Source organism: Dichotomopilus funicola, assembly GCF_033296635.1.
Source record: "Dichotomopilus funicola strain CBS 141.50 unplaced genomic scaffold C8A04scaffold_51, whole genome shotgun sequence".
NCBI classification, from domain to species: domain Eukaryota; kingdom Fungi; phylum Ascomycota; class Sordariomycetes; order Sordariales; family Chaetomiaceae; genus Dichotomopilus; species Dichotomopilus funicola.
The window spans coordinates 208,971-226,365 of record NW_026944072.1 but is presented as its reverse complement, the minus strand read 5'-3'; the positions used below and the strand labels follow the sequence as shown (position 1 = coordinate 226,365).

Below are 17,395 nucleotides of genomic sequence, written 5' to 3'. Positions count from 1 at the left end.
TGGCCTCACAGAATGGCCATGAGGCGGTCGTGCGGCTTCTCATCGACAACGGGGCGGACGTCAACGCTCGGGACAGTTCTGGATCGACGGCACTGCTTTGGGCCTCACAGAATGGCCATGAGGCGGTCGTGCGGCTTCTCATCGACAACGGGGCGGACGTCAACGCTCGGGACAGTTCTGGATCGACGGCACTGCTTTTGGCCTCACGGAATGGCCGTGGGGCGGTCGTGCGGCTTCTCATCGACAACGGTGCGGACGTCAAGGCTTCGGATGATCCGAACACTTCGACGCAAGGAACGCCAGCTTGAAGCTCCTCGAAAAAAGCCTCGGCTGCACAGACCTCTCAAAGCTTCCCTTGTCGAGATGCTCATTCGCGAGACTACGAGCCGGGATGCGATCCTTCGATTCATGACCGTCGTCCACGCATGGCGAAGAGTTGGCGACAACGTTCGTGGACAGCTATTGCGGATCGGCGAATGCGACGAGTCTCACCGGCCAAAGGTCTTAGACACTCTAAGGACAGCTTTCCAGGAGAACTCCCAGCTGTTTCCCTTCCTGGAGATGCTGACTAGTGTTCACCTTGTACGGAGCCTCGAGCGTCGAATTACTGTCGTCACTGCAGAGGCGATCGACACACTCCTGGAAATTCGAGGACTTTCAGACACCAAGCAGGAGCGGAGGTTCATACGTAACGAACTCACTGTCTATCAGAAATGGGATCAGCTGTGTGGTAAAGCACCTACATACACCCTTGAGGGAATTCTCTGCTTTGTACCCCCTGTTTTCAGGGTCTATCAGGGAGTGACAAGAACGCAGGTCGAGCGTCTAAGCAGAGACGAGATTGCATTGTTCTGCTCTATGCTTCAAAAAGTGGAGTGTGTACAACGCTTGTGCGAGGTCGGTAGGGCTTTTCAGATGGGGATATTTGGGTCTGCGGAGTTTCAAGGGCGGCCATTTGAAGCTGAGCCAGAGAGGAAGCTGTCTACGCTTGATCTTGCGGATCTACTTCGGCTGCTTTAGCATTCTATCACCAAGGAGTTCACCAGCATTGCATTATCTGTCTTTCGAAGCTGTTGTGATCGAGAGTGGACGTGTATGCTTAGGGCGCACTAGACCTTTCGTTCACTATCTACCCCTTATAACTAAGGACAATGGTTACAATAGACATGGCGGGAAAGGTCTGTATATAATTGCAAGGTCGCCTTACACTTCGGACAGCCCCATACTGGGCATCTAGCCCGCTAACACTTGACATTAGCCTCTAAGACAGAAAGGCATAGGGAAGCGGTGGGATTTCTTACAAAGGACTCTTGGAAAACTCGCTGTTGGTAAAGGTTCTGGTTATAGTCTCCTTGAAGAAGCTCGTTCTCGGTTTGTTGCGAACATTGCCCCTTCGCTTCTCCCCTTTCGACCTTCCACATCGCCTCGCATGCCAGCTCGTACCAGAAGAACGCCCAATCTTGCCAGTATTGGAGCTCATTCTGCCCTGGCACTGTGTAATTCGAGCCAATAAACATTCCATATCGCAGTCTCGAGACGTCATGAGCAAGCAATTGGCGCGTTTTGACATTTGGCGCTCCACACGTTGGAGGCGCTAAGGTACCTTAAGATCTATATAAATCTACTATTGTTTATTAGATCTAAGGCTCTCCTTAAGTTAAATACTGTTGATTCTACTTATATTGCTAATCGTGAGGAACTGGCCCTATGGCGGAATGCAGATAGGCGTTTCATTATGTTATTGAGAAAGCTTGCAGAAAGAGAACTACTTGGGGTTATACCTTGCCCAGGGCTTCTTATATCCTGATGTCCCCCTCCCCCCTGATGTGCGCGCTCGGAGGTCGGGCACCTCCGACTCCACCTCCGAGCCGGGTCCGGGACATCTCCGCCACGTCAACCCAAGGCCATCGGCCACGATCCAACACTACTGCTCATGGCCAAGGCCTTGCGAGGGCATGGCCCTAGGCCTGAGCCCTTGACAAAGGATCGTATTATCTACCTCTATAACTAGGTTCTTCCAATATATGATTATAGTCTACATAGCGGTAATCGTCTAGATAACCTTATACTCTTCTTCCCTAAGGATAGGGCGCGCTATCTACAAAGTTTTGATATAATCGCGAAAGTACGACTGGATAATAATCTTTACCTCTGGATCGTCCTAGCAGAGATCTAGCCAGACCTAGCCAAAGTCCCACTTCTTATAGGTCTTAATAAAACTAAATTTATCGTTAGTAAGCTCTAATAGATACTTTCAAGATCATACAGCTATATTGACTGCTGTATACGAAACCGCTCGTCTTGTGCTTTCCGGTATACCACCCGCCTATCGTTAATCTCGGCCTCTAAGAATAGCTCATCGTCCTTGTCAGCTTTTCGTTGTCGCTCGCTACGGTCGTGTAGGCTGCCGGCGGGTTTATCGAGAACAACAGCGCAGCGTCTCCGAGACATCTATGCTTGATGGGTTGCGAGCGTTTTCTTCTCTTTTCTTCTTCTTCTTTTTTTTCCGCCCCCTGTACAAGAGGATATCGATAGGACGGTCGGTTTAGGGATTTGGATCACAGTAACCTAGCGTGCGACGCCGGCCCTCAGAAGGGAGGCCCGGCTTCTTAGCTGCGGCGTGTGGCCTTGAAAAATGGGCGGCACCCTGCGCCGCCGACAAGAACGGCGAGACGGCCATCTTAACAATTGACGGCGAGGTTAAAGCCGTTTTACGGCGTTTTCCCTTCTCCGCTAGATAAAATAGCGATCAGCAGTTTGACTAGGGGAGAGTGGACGGGATCCCGTATTTTCTACTGTCTATGGTTGTATGTGAAATGTGGTGGTTTATGCCTTCTTTAAGAATGAGCTTCGAAAGATAGTCCATTTCATAGAGGTTGCTGGTGAGCAGCTATTGAGTTCTAACTACAGCCGGAGGGCAGTAGGGACGGCAACACCCGACGAATAACAACAAACCGGACAAATTACCTATGCGCAGGCCAGTTGTTGGAAATTTGTTACTCGCACAAAAGGAACAGATGGAAATACAATTGCGTCCAGCGCGAGGCTTTCGGGCCCGCCGTCGTCTCGGTCGTCACCGCCGTTACGCCTAGCCCTCAACGGCTGATGACACCCCTCGGACCGTAATCCCAACATTTCAACCCGACTGGGGCATGCATAACCATAAAGAAGCAGGTGACTAAACTAGCCCGTTCGCCTGCCCACCAACGGATGATGGATCTGATCTGCTTCGTCTAACTGGTCAATGAGAAGAGCTAGGAAACCAACAGCCTCACCAGCAATCCCTGCACTCGGCCGCCCGCCGCGTCTGTCCACCCAAATGAACGGCACGGTGAGTCCACGACCTGGTTCTGCAGTGCGGGATCCCGTGTGGACCCGATGGGCAAGCTCCGTATTATTCCGTTGGATGAGGCTTGGGCAGGCGTTTCATTTCTGGGGATAAACGAACTTAACGAAGTGATGGTGAGAGATGGTTGGCGGGTTCGGGAACGGGTAGTCGGTGTGAGATTGCCATGGGGGGGAATAGATCGGGTACAAGTTGCTGCATATATCAAGTAGTAGAGGGTGTTCTTCGTTTGTTCGATGAGTTTGAGAGGATTGTGGTCCGCTGGCCGGGCTTTGTTGCGGCGTAAATTAATAACAAGATAGCGAGGATATGGTAGGCCCAGACGTACTCAAAGGGCAGGTTTGGTACTTGTTACTTGATGATAGTGTCGAGCTCAGTAGACCGATCCGACACAGGACCATATTACTCCTCCATCCCAGAATCATACCATAATTACTACTCCTATTCCCCAGATGTAAGGCAAGAACGTAGGTACAGTCTCGTGGATGGGGACATTACCGACGAATACTTCCAATTCGGCCAGAAGCAAACGCAACGGATTGACCGACATCTCCCTGCATCCGCCAGTCGCGCAGACCACAAAATGAGGCCTACCGCAGGAACAGTTGGTAGGTAGCGTGGTAGGCAAACGCAGGGCGGCCGGGCTGGTTTGAGAAGGTTATTAACAGTGCAGGGCGGAGCAGCAATGAGACCTGTCAACACGCTGGATGGCCCGCAAAGCGCGACTGGCTGGTCCTTCCTTTCGCATGCACCATGCACCTTTTGCCCCGGCCCCGGCCGCGATTTGACTTTTTTGTGTTTTTGCGAAGTTTGCACCAGCGGAATCGGCCTTTTTTATCTTCATTCTTTTTACTTCCCTGGTTGTTGCGTCTGCCGAAAACTCGGGAATACGCGATTCATTCTGGATTCCCCCAGAATCGCGGTTTTCCTCCGGGATACTTTTTCCACGCCGAATTTTGTTTTGGACCGGAAACCTTCAGGCTCGAGATGCCGCCGTCGTCAGGCAGCGCAATGGAGCGGGGCGTGCTAGAATACTTGGTCAACCATGTGTTTCTGCCGCCTAAAACACCCCAGGCGGATGACGAAGATGTTCACAAGGAGCATGCCATGATCCAGTCGGTCCTGGAGGGGAGCTATGAACTACACCGAAAATGTCCTAGGGAGATGGCTCGGCGGCTGGAGGGGGCTATCCGGATGCTGCAGCGTCTGGTCAGGATGCAGCCTGGTTTGGACGGCAAGAGTAAGAAAGCAGCGATGAGAGAGGCGATATGGGAACTGAAGGAGGGGGGTAGGTTTTCCGTCAGAGTTGACTTACCTGATGATCATTATCGTGCGCTAACTAACACAGCTTAGAACACGCTGTATTCTACATACGCGCCCAGAACGCCGGCATTCTCATGACCGGTCGCAAGGACGACATCTTGGTCGAGGCATTTGAGCTTCTTCCTCCCAACAACGCAGGCATGTCTTGCGCGGGACGCCTCATCAGGTCCTTCCCCGACTGCGCAGCCGCCGTGGACCGCGACATGATGCACAACCCCAAGTTCCTCGACCAACTCGTCAACCAATTCTATCTGCTCGAACTCTACGAGTCCCCTCTGGCGCAGCCAAAAAGCAACAAGTCCGGCAGCACACACGCGGAGGGACGGGACACCAACTCCCCATTCCTAGTCACGGAGATGGTGATGAGCACGCTGACTGGGCGCGGCCGGAAGGCTGTTACACCCCGGTGCATCACCAAGCAGACCCGGGAACAGACTGGTTGGGACAGCGATTTCGGGTCGTTTCACAGGTGCGCGGCGTGGCTGCTTTTGCGTGTGGGGCTACGTCTGGTGCTGGACCGCAGTGCGCCGCGCGATGAGAAGTACTCGCTGTACAAAGCGCTGATCGCTTTTTATCATGCGCATCTGGTGCGGGAGGCCATACGCGTTGGGTTGGATAGTGATCTTTGCTTTTCCATGGTTGCCAAAGTTGTTCGAAGGATGAAGAAACTGGGGTTGGAAAAAGGCACTGCCTGGGTGGATGGTGTGTGGGATGTTGTTGCGGCCGCGAACCAGGAGCTTCAGCGGCGGTGGACGAAGATACAGGAGAACAACGAAGGCAAGGCCTCCACGACCACACGGCTCGAAGACCTCGACTTTGAGAGCGACACAGAACTCCGGCTGCGTACCCTCGGCCCTCATGTGATCAAGATGCTTTCCCGCTCGACTGATGACAAACACCAGGCCGGACCAGGAGACATGAGCACGTGCTTGACATATCCAGCAGCCAACTTGCCCACATTCACAAAGCAAAATCCTGGCTCGTTTGATTTTCTCGAGTTAGAATCCTGGATTGAGAACAGCCTGGCCCACTGGGTAACCGTTAGCCTTAAGAATAGCTGCGGAAATAGCAGCAAAGCCATTTCCTACCTCCAGCAGCTCCGGGACCTCATCGACAATTACTACGGGGAGGCCTCCACTGCGTACGCCGGAATCCCGGAAGCGTTGTCTTGCATGTATCTCAACATCATGGACCTGTGGGTAGCCCTGGACAAAATTGCGGGCCAGGCTGTACCCTTACTGCTGGAGTACGACCCGGGTTTCACGCGTGACATTCTCCAACATCTTCTCCTACCAACCCGGGCCCAGATGGAACGACTAGATGCCATCGAGACCTACCTCCTCCAGCGCCGCAACGGCCCATACCACCACGCATTCGCCCTCATCGGCCACCGCGCCTCCTTCGCGAACCGCTTCTTTGATTCCTCTCGAGACCACCAACAGAAGCTCACGGCGATGCTCAAACAGCTCGACGACGCCCAAGCCCAGCGGATCAAGGAATACCACGCGATGCGCAGTAAACATAGGTCACTCACATCCAAGCGTAGCAACGTCGACCACAACAGGATACGCAAAGGACGCAAGAAAAACACGTGCGTGGAAGACTGCGAAGCCTGCGCCCTTGACCTCCAGATTTCCGCCCTCTGCATCGACATCTTCGAGTACCCCCTGCCAACCGATTCCAACCTCTGTAAAGCCATCACCTTTGAGATCAACGTGCCCCCCGTCGTGTCTCGCTGGCGGAACGTTACAGCTACGCTATTCCACACCATCTTCCGCAACCCAGGTACGCTAGAGACCAAAAGCAAGGAGAAGATCTATCCGGCCGCCCAGCACTCCGGCCTGGCACGGTTTGGCCCCACAACGAGTCATATACAGCTGGCATCGATGACCAAGCCGCTGGAGGCGTCACATTACCGGAGTAAGCACATCAGCACGCTGATGACGGAGGATGCGGTGTGGGAACGGCCGCCGTGGAGGAATTATGATTATTTCCATGCGGAGGGCAAGATTATGTACCGGGATCTGTTTGCGGATGCTACTGTGCCTAGCCGATGTTCGTTCGCCAAGCACCAACTCGAACAACAAGACACAAGGAACTTGCTGGTCTCATGGACCCGCACAACGAACCATACCTCCAACGAGGTCATCGCCTCCCAAGCCTCCTGTCCAACCGATTTGTCACTGGCTGAATTCCGCGCCCTAGGTCATCTGCGTGCCGACAGCCGGCTGCAGTGGGCGAATGTACTCTGCCAGCTGCGCATGCCGGCTGTGGACTGGAATGCGTTGGGGACGGCATGGGTGGTGCTGCAGGCGTGTTTGGAAGTGGGACCTACTTTGTCTTCCCTTTCTTCTCCGTCTGATGAAAACAGAGGAGGTAGGGGAGAGGAGGTACAGAGAGAGAGGGAGAGGGAAGAGAGGATATTTAGGGAAGCACACCAAGATCTGCGCAGTGAGACGTTTCTGTCAGAACTTACGGCCGCGCTGGACGCAGCGTTGGGGAGGGTACAAGAGAATTGGCAGAATGATGTCGCGGTGTGTATGCTGGTGTGTATTGCGACGCGGGTTCTGTCGCTCACCGGTACCACTGCCAGCAGCACCACAGCCGGCACCACTACTTCCACCGTAGATTCATCGCCAGCATCGCCGCCCCCGCCGTCATCTTCCTCATCGTCATCGTCATCATCGTCGTCGTCGTCATCGCCGTCATCGCCTCTCATCACCAGCGCGTCACCCCTACAAACCAACCTGCTATCTTTCCTATCCCGAGCGAGAACGGTCACCTTAGCCTGGGCACGCAACCTCCGCTCAGAACGCGCAACCCGCAGCGACGAGACAGAACGAACAGACCTAGGCCGACGCGCGTTGGTGGCTGCACTCACCTGCTTGGGAACGTTTGATGTACACCCTGACCTGCTGGATGACCTGGTCAGAGAGGAAGACAACATGGGCGCGTTGGTCGAGGCCGCTGTCATCTCACAGGTGCATTTACCAGCTGAGGCAAAAGGGCTCGAGCCTGTGTTGCGGCTGTTGGTGCGCCGCTGGCGGGGCATTATGCACCGAGGGATGGATGCCCTCACGAAAAGGATTGTGAAGACAGACTGTACCGGCTTCCACAATGCCATCAAGATGTTCTGGACAGAGTATTCCACCTCAGGATGGACGATACTGCCCGGAAGTCAGCGCCATATCGTTCAGGCCGAGGTCGGTCGGGATGATAACCGGAAGATTGGCGTGACGTTTAATCTGCTCGAGGGCAGGTTGTTGGTCAACGGGTTCCCGTTCTCACGGCTGCCGGCCGAGTATGAGATGGCGTCGGCGTACAATGAGCTGTTTGGGACGGACGTGCTGGAGGTGGTGCCGTCGCAAAGGCAGGGTATGCGTTTTGTAGGGTCGAGGAGGAGGAAGAGCTGGGAGGTTCATTTTGCTATGGATGGGGGAGATCTGGTGATTCGGGCGTTTCGGGGTGTTCGTACAGAGCACAGGAAAGAGCAAGGGGATGAAGAAGGGTGGGAGTTAATTCCCTCGAAGCAGTTTGCAGGCGACCTCCCGGCCTCGTTCGTGCACAACTACTCGCACTGGCTCAACCTGGCGACGAACGAGATTGAGTTCCGACCGATTGATACCCCATGGGTGTCATCTCCCGAGACGAACTGGATCTTGACATCTTTGTCTCGACGACGTCGAGTTCTTATCAAGGACGGAACGCAAGTCATCGAACCGTCTAGCGCAACAGCTACGGCCCTGCTGTCAGCCCTGTGCCCCATCGAGACTTTACACCACCTGGACATTATCTACCATCCTTCCCAATCCGCCCAATCCGCCCAATCCGCCCAAGCAAACCAACCACCCCGTGTGGTCGTCGACCTCCCGCGTTTCTCCCTCACCTTCACCCTTGACCACGGCGCATCCGTTATCCAGTCCAAAAACTACGCCAGCATGGCCTTGGACACTAACCGCAGCGCTGGGACTCTGATCGGCCTACACAGCAAACTCGTCCTCCAAGAACAAAACATCCACCCCCCCTGCACCCCGCGCCGACTGGTGCTCGTCCCCCGACAACCCATGCTTACATGCACACACGACCACCACGTTCACGTAACAGCCGACAATACTTCAGATGGAGTCAACATCCGCATTAAACACTCCACCTTCACCATCGACCCCCTTCTCGGCCGGCTCGTCCCTACCGGGTCCCTCTCGAGCCGGTTGACCCTGTGCTACTTGCACGCGATAACTTCACATTGCCTTCCTGACCCTTTGACTGGTCGTACAGGCACGGAGGAATCCCTGCGGATCCTGCGCTCGGCGGCGGTGAAGTCGTTCGCGCGGCTGGATGGGGAGTCGCTAGGGTTGTTGCGGTGCATCGCTGGGGTATCGCCCGTGAGGAGGTTTTACCCGGAGCATAAGCAGGATATGGAGCAGGTGCGCTGGGATAAGCGGTTGCCGGTGTTGAGCCAGCATGAGGCGTTTGAGGGGGAGGTGGAGGGGATATTGGCGCATGCGAGGGATTGTGAGCTGTTGTGGCAGGGGGAAGAGGAGAACAGCGGGGGACTGGGTGTGACTGGGTTGGTGTTGGCGTCGTCTAAGGTGTCACATCCGTTCTTGGTACAGAGGGCCAAGATCAGGAATGCTGTGTTTCGGGTGTCGGAGTTTGGGGCAGAGGAACATACTACTGCGTTGGACGGGAAGTACGGCGGGAGGAAGTGTACATCCACATTCCCATCTACAACCACGGCCTTCAAAAACGCCACGATGGTAACCAAGCGCCTCTGGGCGGGCACAGCCGCCCCCCTTGCCCCCCCGGCTGACACATTGCGACAGGTCATCCTTGATTTTACCACCAAAAAGTTCGGTGGAAAGGCCTGCACACCAGTCAACCTGACCTTCACCATGGACCACCTCGAACCCCTCAACAAAGTCCTCAGCGGGCAATGGTACGGCCTCTGCGCCGCTCTCGCAGCGACGAGATCGGAAACAGACCCCAAACCGTTCCAGCTAGCCTTCTTTCTGTCCGCCCTGCTGCACGCCAAAGCAGCCTCCTGGGAAATGGTACAGCTGCTCATGGTCCTAGGTAACCTCCCCCCCGACTCGCCGATACACCAAAAGTTACTCCACCCGCCAGACGAACAGTCCTTCAACCTCAACTACAGCCGGTCCTCGCTCGAGAGCAAGGTCCGCGGAATCGTCCACACACATGCTAGACCGCTATCTAGCTGTCCCGAGGCGCGCTTAGTGCGCGAGGACAACGAGAGCAAGAACGCGGCCAAGCGCCGGCGGGCTGAGGCATGGGGGAGCGCCTCGACCAGCGCACAAGATCGTTTTGTGGAGGACCTGAAGAAGCAGTGGGTTAAAGGCTGGCAGGTGGAGCGACCGACGGGTGAGGGGTACGAGGTATATCTGGATACGTCCGTGATAATGCCCAGGGTGCATGACGCAGTGGATCTGGCGCGACGGACGGAGCGGTGGGAGTGCTATTTGGATGGGCTCGTGCGGGAAATGGGGAATCTGACGGTGACGCCGGGACGACCGGTTGAGATTGAGGACCTGTCGGAAGATGACCCGGCGTATGCGCCGCGGGTAGGCTTTGTTCGGGCCGACAGTTTGTTTACCTCTGCTTCTGCCCCCGAGACTCAGCGGCCAGTGCCGCGGGGTATACTTGGTGGGAACTACAACAACAGCGTACAGCTCGATGACAGCCCCTCGCTGGATGGTTTGTTCGCCCGGCTGGAGCACATCGCGGGGGACCAGCCGTATCAGAGGGATTATATCCGTGAGTTGCGGGCGAGCTACACTGGACGCCTGACGCAGGGAGTAACTCCCTCGACAGAGATGGACATCCCCATGGACGCAGACCTGGACCCAGCAACAAACCCGGAAACCTACTTCCTCCACTGCCAGAAAGAAACCTCTACCATCTACCAGCTGATTAACAACGCTCTAATCGCCCTCAACCCCCTTGATTTCCGGTCCAACATCCACCCACGCCTCACTCCCCTCTTTCTCTTGCAGAACCTCGCCCACGACCACTGGCCGCGTTTGCCGCAGCCTTGGAAGGCCGCTCTCGTTCACTATGCCCTATCACTAGTATACCTCCAGCGGGCCGAACGGATTCTACGGGCGGCAAGGGGCAGTGAGGCTAAGAAGGCGGACTTGAAGAGGGAATTGGGGAGCTGGGGGAGTCATGAACACTTTGTGGAGGCTTTGCAGCCCTCGCAGCCTTCACAATGCTCACAGTCTTCAGAGTCCTCGGAGGGATCTTCACAAGACAGTCTTCAGAGTGAGGAACAGGGTTGGGAGCAGGCCCCGGAAGATTTGCTGCTAGAAGTCGAACAGGGGATACTCATTCGGCCTGTGCAGCGGTACATTGCGGCTCAGATGCGCTCTCCGTTTTCTGCTGTGACAGACAGTCCCCCTTCCTCAGCGTCATCCTCTGACTCGGACTCAGACTCCGACTCCCACGCAGATAATGACGAACGAGGAAATATAGAAGCCCCCAACGCCGTCATGCAACTCAATATGGGTGAAGGCAAGTCTTCCGTGATCGCCCCGCTCGTCGCCGCCTCGCTGGCCGACAGGACCCGACTGGTACGCGTGGTTGTCGCCAAACCGCAGTCGAAGCAGATGTGGCATACACTTGTTGGCACGCTGGGCGGACTGGTGGGACGGAGGGTATTCTGTTTGCCTGTGTCACGGTCTTTGGATTTGTGTTCTTCTTCCTCTTCGTCGTCGGCAGGGGGCATCGCCGTCATTAGGCGGGTGCTAGAGGCGTGTCAAAGGGAAGGCGGGGTGCTGCTGGTGCAGCCGGAGCATTTGTTGAGTTGGCGGTTGATGGGGGTCGAGGAGGTGTATTCTGCGGATACTGACTCTGATAAAAATACCGCGTCCGAGATCCTGAACGTCTACCGTAAATTCGAAGACGCAGCCCGCGACATTGTCGACGAGAGCGACGAAAACTTCAGCGTCAAGTTCGAGCTGGTGTACACCATGGGCCTGCAGCAGCCCGTAGACATGAGCCCCGACCGGTGGACCCTAACCCAGAACCTGCTGGACGTCGTCGTCGACGTGGCCCGAAATCTTAAGTCTCACGAACCTGGTCTCAAGGGCTTGCTGGTCGAGGAACTGCCCGGCAGCAAATTCCCCACGCTCCGCATCCTGGAACCATCCGCCGGCATCCGCCTTGTCACGGCCATCGCCGAACACATCTGCCGCGGCGCCGCCAGCCTCCGCGGCTTCTCCACCCCCCATCAGCTCCCACACCACATGCAAGAGGCCATTTTACAATACGTCCTCTCTCCGTCCCCTACCCTATCCCAAATCACAACCGTCGAAAGCCTCTTCACCTCCTCCACCACCAAATCCACCCTCCTCCTCCTCCGCGGTCTCCTCACCCTCGACTCGAGCATCCTCAACTTTGCCCTCGCCCAAAAGCGGTACCGCGTCCACTACGGCTTGGCACCCGGTCGCCTGCCCGCAACCTCCTTAGCCGTCCCCTACCGCGCCAAAGACGCCCCCGCGCCACGTTCCGAGTTCAGCCACCCGGACGTTGTGATAGTTCTGACCTCTCTCAGCTATTACTACAAGGGTCTCACCGATGATCAGTTGTATGTCTGTTTTCAGCGACTGGCCCGGTCAGATGGGGCGGAGGATGAATATGCCCGTTGGGCGGCTGCCGCACCCCCTGAGTTGCTAAGCCCAACACTGAGGCATTTCTCGGGGGTCAATTTGAAGGATGAGACGCTCTGTCGGGGGACTGTGTTCCCCGCGCTGAGGTTTGCTAAGCCGGTGGTTGATTATTATTTGGCGGGGGTGGTATTCCCCAAGGAGCTGCGAGAGTTTCCGAAGAAGTTGTCTGCCTCGGGGTGGGATTTGGGAAGAGCCAAGAAACATCCATTGACGGGGTTTAGTGGGACAACAGATTCCAAGTATGTCCTGCCGCTGTCCGTGCGGGCGCTGGATTTGGAGGCGCAGCGACACACGAACTCGGCGGTGTTGGCATGTTTGCTAAGAGGGGAGAATCATGTGTTAGAGCTGGGACTTGGAGAGACGATGACGGAAAGGGACGATGAGCAGTTGGCGTCGTTGACGGTGGATATGCTCCTGGACGCGGTCACGTCTTCTTTTTCGTCTGCCCAGCCGATGCGGGTGATCTTGGACGTCGGCGCGCAGATTATTGAGTTGAGCAACCTGGAGGTGGCCAAGCGCTGGATGGATCTGGTGCCGGTGCCCGATGCCGACGCTGTCATCTTCTTCAACGACCACGACGAGCTGTCAGTTGTCACGCGCGATGGAGCCGTTGACGCCTTTTTGACGTCTCCCTTTGTCACACAGACCGATCGCTGTCTGGTGTTTCTTGACCAGGCGCATACCAGGGGAACGGATCTGCGGTTGCCGGATGAGTATCGCGCTGCTGTTACGTTGGGGCCGGGGGTCACCAAGGATACGCTTGTGCAGGGTATGTTCTATTACCCCTTTCTGTCTTACCCTTTTCTGTATTGTTCCTTCAAAGTTGATGCTGACAATAATTAACAACCCAGCTTGCATGAGGATGCGCAAACTTGGCAAAGGCCAATCCGTAACCTTCTGCGTCTCGCCCGAGATGCAAAAGCGCATTCGCGCCCTCGCCTCTGTCCAAACCACTCGCCCCCTCACCGTCACCGACATCCTGGTGTCCGCCATCGCCGAGACCTGGGACGACGTCCGCCGCAGTCTGCCCCTCTGGGCCACACAAGGTCTCCGCCACCAGCATCAGGAAGTTGTCTGGGAGCGGATCCTGCGCACCGGTCAGCTTTCGACCAAAGACGTGCAGGACTACCTCGAGGACGAGGCTCAGACTCTCGAGGCACGTTATCGGCCTGTTCCTCAACGCCAAACTCAAGATCAAGAAGACCAAGAAACCACCAGCGCGACACCGTCCGAAAGTTTATCCCACAAACTGTCCTCCGCCACACATCTGAAAAGCCGCACGCACCAAGTCACCCAAATCCGGAACCGCTGCATCTCCTTCGGCGGCCTCGCCACCCTCGACACAACAGGCGCCCTGCAAGAAGAGCAAGAACGCGAACTAGCCCCCGAAATCGAGCGCGAGCGCCAGGTCGAGCGACCTCCCCCCCAAACCCCGGCAAAACACAACCTTCACCCGGGCGTGCGGTCCTTCGCGCTGACCGGCGTGTTCCCCTCTGAGAGTAGCAAGGCGTTTATCCCCGCGTTCCACAGTCTCGCTTCTACCAGTGCGGCACCCCTGATGCGCTCGGGCGGGCGTTTCTTCTTCCCTAGCGATTTGCTCGCGACGGCGGATTTCGCTACCACTATTGTGCGCCGCACCGGTGATGATGCATCGTGTTCGGATGTGTACCAGAGACCGGTGCAGTGGGTGCTTACGCAGCGGGTCCCGAACAAGATAGGAGGTATCGCGGGCGGCATGCGCATGGTGTTGGTGAGTTCGTGGGAGGCTAATGAATTAAAGCCTTTGTTAGAGGCTGCACATGCCCGGGCTTCACTTTCGTCCTCAGCCTCAACATCAACATCCACAACACATCCATCATCAGTCACATGTTTACCCCCGCATAAAAAGGTCAAACCCCCGAAATCCCTCCTATCCTCTTCCTCAGCACCGTCCCAAGCGCCACACCCCGTCTTTCTCCGCGCGTACCTCCCGCGCTCCAGTCTCGCGTACCCGTCTCTCGAGGACCTGACGCTGTACACTATTCCCCACACCAGCCCAGCGCCGCAGATGGGAATACAGCAAGGGGACATGGGAATACCACCCAGCCTGTTACGGGCTCAGCTGAATTTGTTTGCGGGGCAGCTGTATCTGCGGTCGTACGCCGACTACGTTTGGCTGTGTACCTACCTCGGTTTGTCGTATCGCGCGAATGATCGCAAGGTTGAGGGAAACCACGATGAAGAGCAGGACGGCAGCAGCAGCAGTGACACTAGCAGCAGTGGCAGTGCAGGAACAGGAATGATCGCGAGAGCAGACGGCTTCGTCGGCCGCTTCGGTGGCCCAATGTACGCCCGGTATTGTCCGTTTCAGACCAGCCCTGTTGGCTTCCTGGCGGTGTTGTACAAGCGCGTGAGACGGGATTGTCTGGATATTGAGAGGACACATATGGGTCGGATACTAGCGGGGGATATTTTACGGGAGAAGGATTTTGAGGGGGTTTCTGGCTCGTTTGATGAGGAAGAGGAGACAAAGCGGAAGAGGTGATGAAAGGTGGGGCGGGAATGGAATGAAGAATTAGGAAGGGAAAGAGGAGAAGATGGCGGGAAAAGGAGGATGGAATGAGATGTCGGTCTGTGGTAATTAAATGTAAATCCATTGTAAGAACGGGAACAAATGAACAACTGTACAAACTTCATTGCTGTCAAATACACGGTAAGTTCTGCAACGAATGGATTCTAATACCAGGTACCGAACCAGGATGGGTGTTTGGTAATTACAAATACGTGCACCGCCGCTTCCTCCAATGCCCATATTCGGCCTTTGACTAAATTGACTTTCGCTAGAAACAAGCCGCGAGCCTCAACAACGCACGCAGGCCATTTGAGAATTCAGACTCAGGGCTATCTTGTTCACACATTGACTCTCATCTTCGGCTCCCACGTCACCATGGCCCCCAGCAAGACGCGCACCCCTTCTCTACCCGCGCCCGCCCATGTTGCGGCCATCGCCCCGTTCCCCGGCACCACATTCGCCAAGTCTCACCCCACCACACTGCTTCCTTCGCCAGCCGACATCAGAGCACGCAACAAAGCGACTGGCCATCCCAAGGCAAATAACGCCAACCGACCTCCGCCAGTCAGCGTCCCCGAGCTCGGGCTGCTCGTCAAGTATGGGACCAAGGTCACGCGGACCGAGGTCGAGACCCAGCGCTACGTCTACCAGCAGCTGCGGGGCCGCGTCCCGGTGCCCGAGGTTATGGGCTGGGCCGAGGACGCCGGCCAGGGCTTCATCTACATGGCCCTGGCCAACGCCCCGACCCTGGCGGCGCGCTGGACCCGCCTGACAGAGCCTGAGAGGCAGGTCATCTGTAGAGAGCTCAAGGGCATGGTGCAGATGTGGAGGAGCCTGAAGCAGGATCCGAGAGAGGTCTACATTGGTGAGTAAGGCCACGTCAAAAACGCAAATAAAAAGATATACTGACGCGTGATCAGGAGCTGTTGGCAAACGGCCGCTCAACGACATTATCGTGAAAGACAGAAGCCACCTCTACGGCCCCTGGCCAGGAAGCGGTGCGGTGCGAGCCTTTCAGAGCGCCTGCGACATTGACATCGCCGGCCAGATACCCATCATCTTCACTCACGGCGATCTCGTCGCCTGCAACATCCTCGTGACGCAGGGGCCAAACCCAAGGGTCGCTGCCGTCATTGACTGGGCCCAGGCTGGGTGGTATCCGTCGTACTGGGAGTGGTGCAAGGCGAAATGGGTCATGATGACTGACGACAACATGGATGACGCCACGCAGGAGCAATGGCGGCAGCGCTACCTACCGCTGGTGGTCGAGCCGCTTCCTGACAATACCGTCTACTACCCATGGCTTCGGTTTTCGCTTGCTAATTTCTAAGCATGAACCGGTATTGGGAAGAAATAGGCGTTGAAACTAGTGGCTTCCATTTGCTAGGTTGTCTCTGCACCGCTGCGCTAAGCCTATTCAAGAGAGTGAGTGAACTCCTGCGTCAGTATAGATATCCTTCCATATCTTATCCACCTGCTTCTAGAGCCAGGGCGTCGCTGCTTCTGCGGCTCTTGTCTCAGCGGGAGACGCCATGTCAATGAGAACTTGCGGCCACACTCCGATATATCGCGATGTCACTGCTCCCGGTCAAACTTCCCAGAAAAAGCTCTAAGAATTGCATCAGAACGGTCCTGGTGCGGGATATTTCAACATTTGGGACGCAAGGGCCCCGTTGACCATATATCCATTGCCTCCGTGCGGGGTTAGCTGCGATGCTCCCCAATGATTACCGCAGCGGGGCTCTCTAGGGGGGAGGAATCATTCCTTGAAAAGTTTTGATGATTATGTACGGAGGTCTGGTAGATGAATCTAGTCAAAACCGTTATCGCCCTACAACACTTGCGTTAGATTCATTTTTCGCACCAACCGAATTGCATTGAGGAACCGATTCTTTAATCGAATGTATCTCGACTCGACCAGTCAGCCAAACGCATTACCTCGATAACTAACCCTAACCCTACACCTCCTATAGTACTTCTTCTGTTCAATTCAACCTTCGACTTAACCTCAAGTTTGACCTTCGATTTAAGCTTCGATTCAATCTTTAATTCAATCTTAAATGTATAGAAGGCTCGCTCCAAAAAACCTGGCCCTATTGCAATAGTGGGCTAGCTCCTCATTCTTAAGGATGTCTGGAGTTAGGGTTAGGGTTAGGGTTATTTAGGTGTATTATCGTTTAGCATTTGACCTTCGATTCAACCTTCGATTCAATCTTCGATTCAATGTTCAATTAAATCTTTAATGCGACACTTTCTCGGCTGACCGACCCAATTTCGGGTGGTTACAATCGGTTTGGAAAATATTCGTATAATTAATGTGAGTTGTGGTGGGGCGATAATGGTTTTGACTGGATTCCGTCTGGGTCTAGCAACATCGCTGTATCCATGCCCGGCGTGTTGAAAAGCGAAAAGTACACACTCTTGCCGCGGTACCGGTGGTTCAGCCGTTACAGACCGACGGAGCGCCCCGACCGACCGAGGCAATAGGAC

The 17,395-nt window shown here is 55.5% G+C and overlaps 3 protein-coding genes across 3 annotated transcripts in view; all 3 read left to right on the top strand.

Annotated features, from left to right (window-relative positions):
- Positions 1-308, top strand: part of C8A04DRAFT_30512 (uncharacterized protein) — a gene marked incomplete at both ends in the record, with an annotated part of 3,503 nt that extends 3,195 nt beyond the window's left edge. The window contains one exon of the mRNA XM_062781405.1: positions 12-308. Within this exon, the coding sequence (XP_062635330.1) occupies positions 12-308 (297 nt within the window). The remainder of the gene's footprint in view (positions 1-11) is intronic.
- Positions 309-4,333: 4,025 nt separating this feature from the next.
- Positions 4,334-14,878, top strand: C8A04DRAFT_13697 (uncharacterized protein; the record flags this gene model as incomplete). Its single annotated transcript, XM_062777818.1, has 7 exons — positions 4,334-4,634; positions 4,700-7,007; positions 7,074-10,863; positions 10,954-11,077; positions 11,162-13,123; positions 13,206-14,222; positions 14,292-14,878. The coding sequence occupies 7 exons, from the start codon at positions 4,334-4,336 to the stop codon at positions 14,876-14,878; spliced, it is 10,089 nt and encodes a 3,362-aa protein (XP_062635329.1).
- Positions 14,879-15,280: 402 nt separating this feature from the next.
- C8A04DRAFT_38729 (uncharacterized protein) lies at positions 15,281-16,235 on the top strand (the record flags this gene model as incomplete). Its single annotated transcript, XM_062784330.1, has 2 exons — positions 15,281-15,770; positions 15,826-16,235. 2 exons carry the CDS (start codon positions 15,281-15,283, stop codon positions 16,233-16,235), a joined length of 900 nt encoding a protein of 299 aa, XP_062635328.1.
- Positions 16,236-17,395: the final 1,160 nt, after the last annotated feature.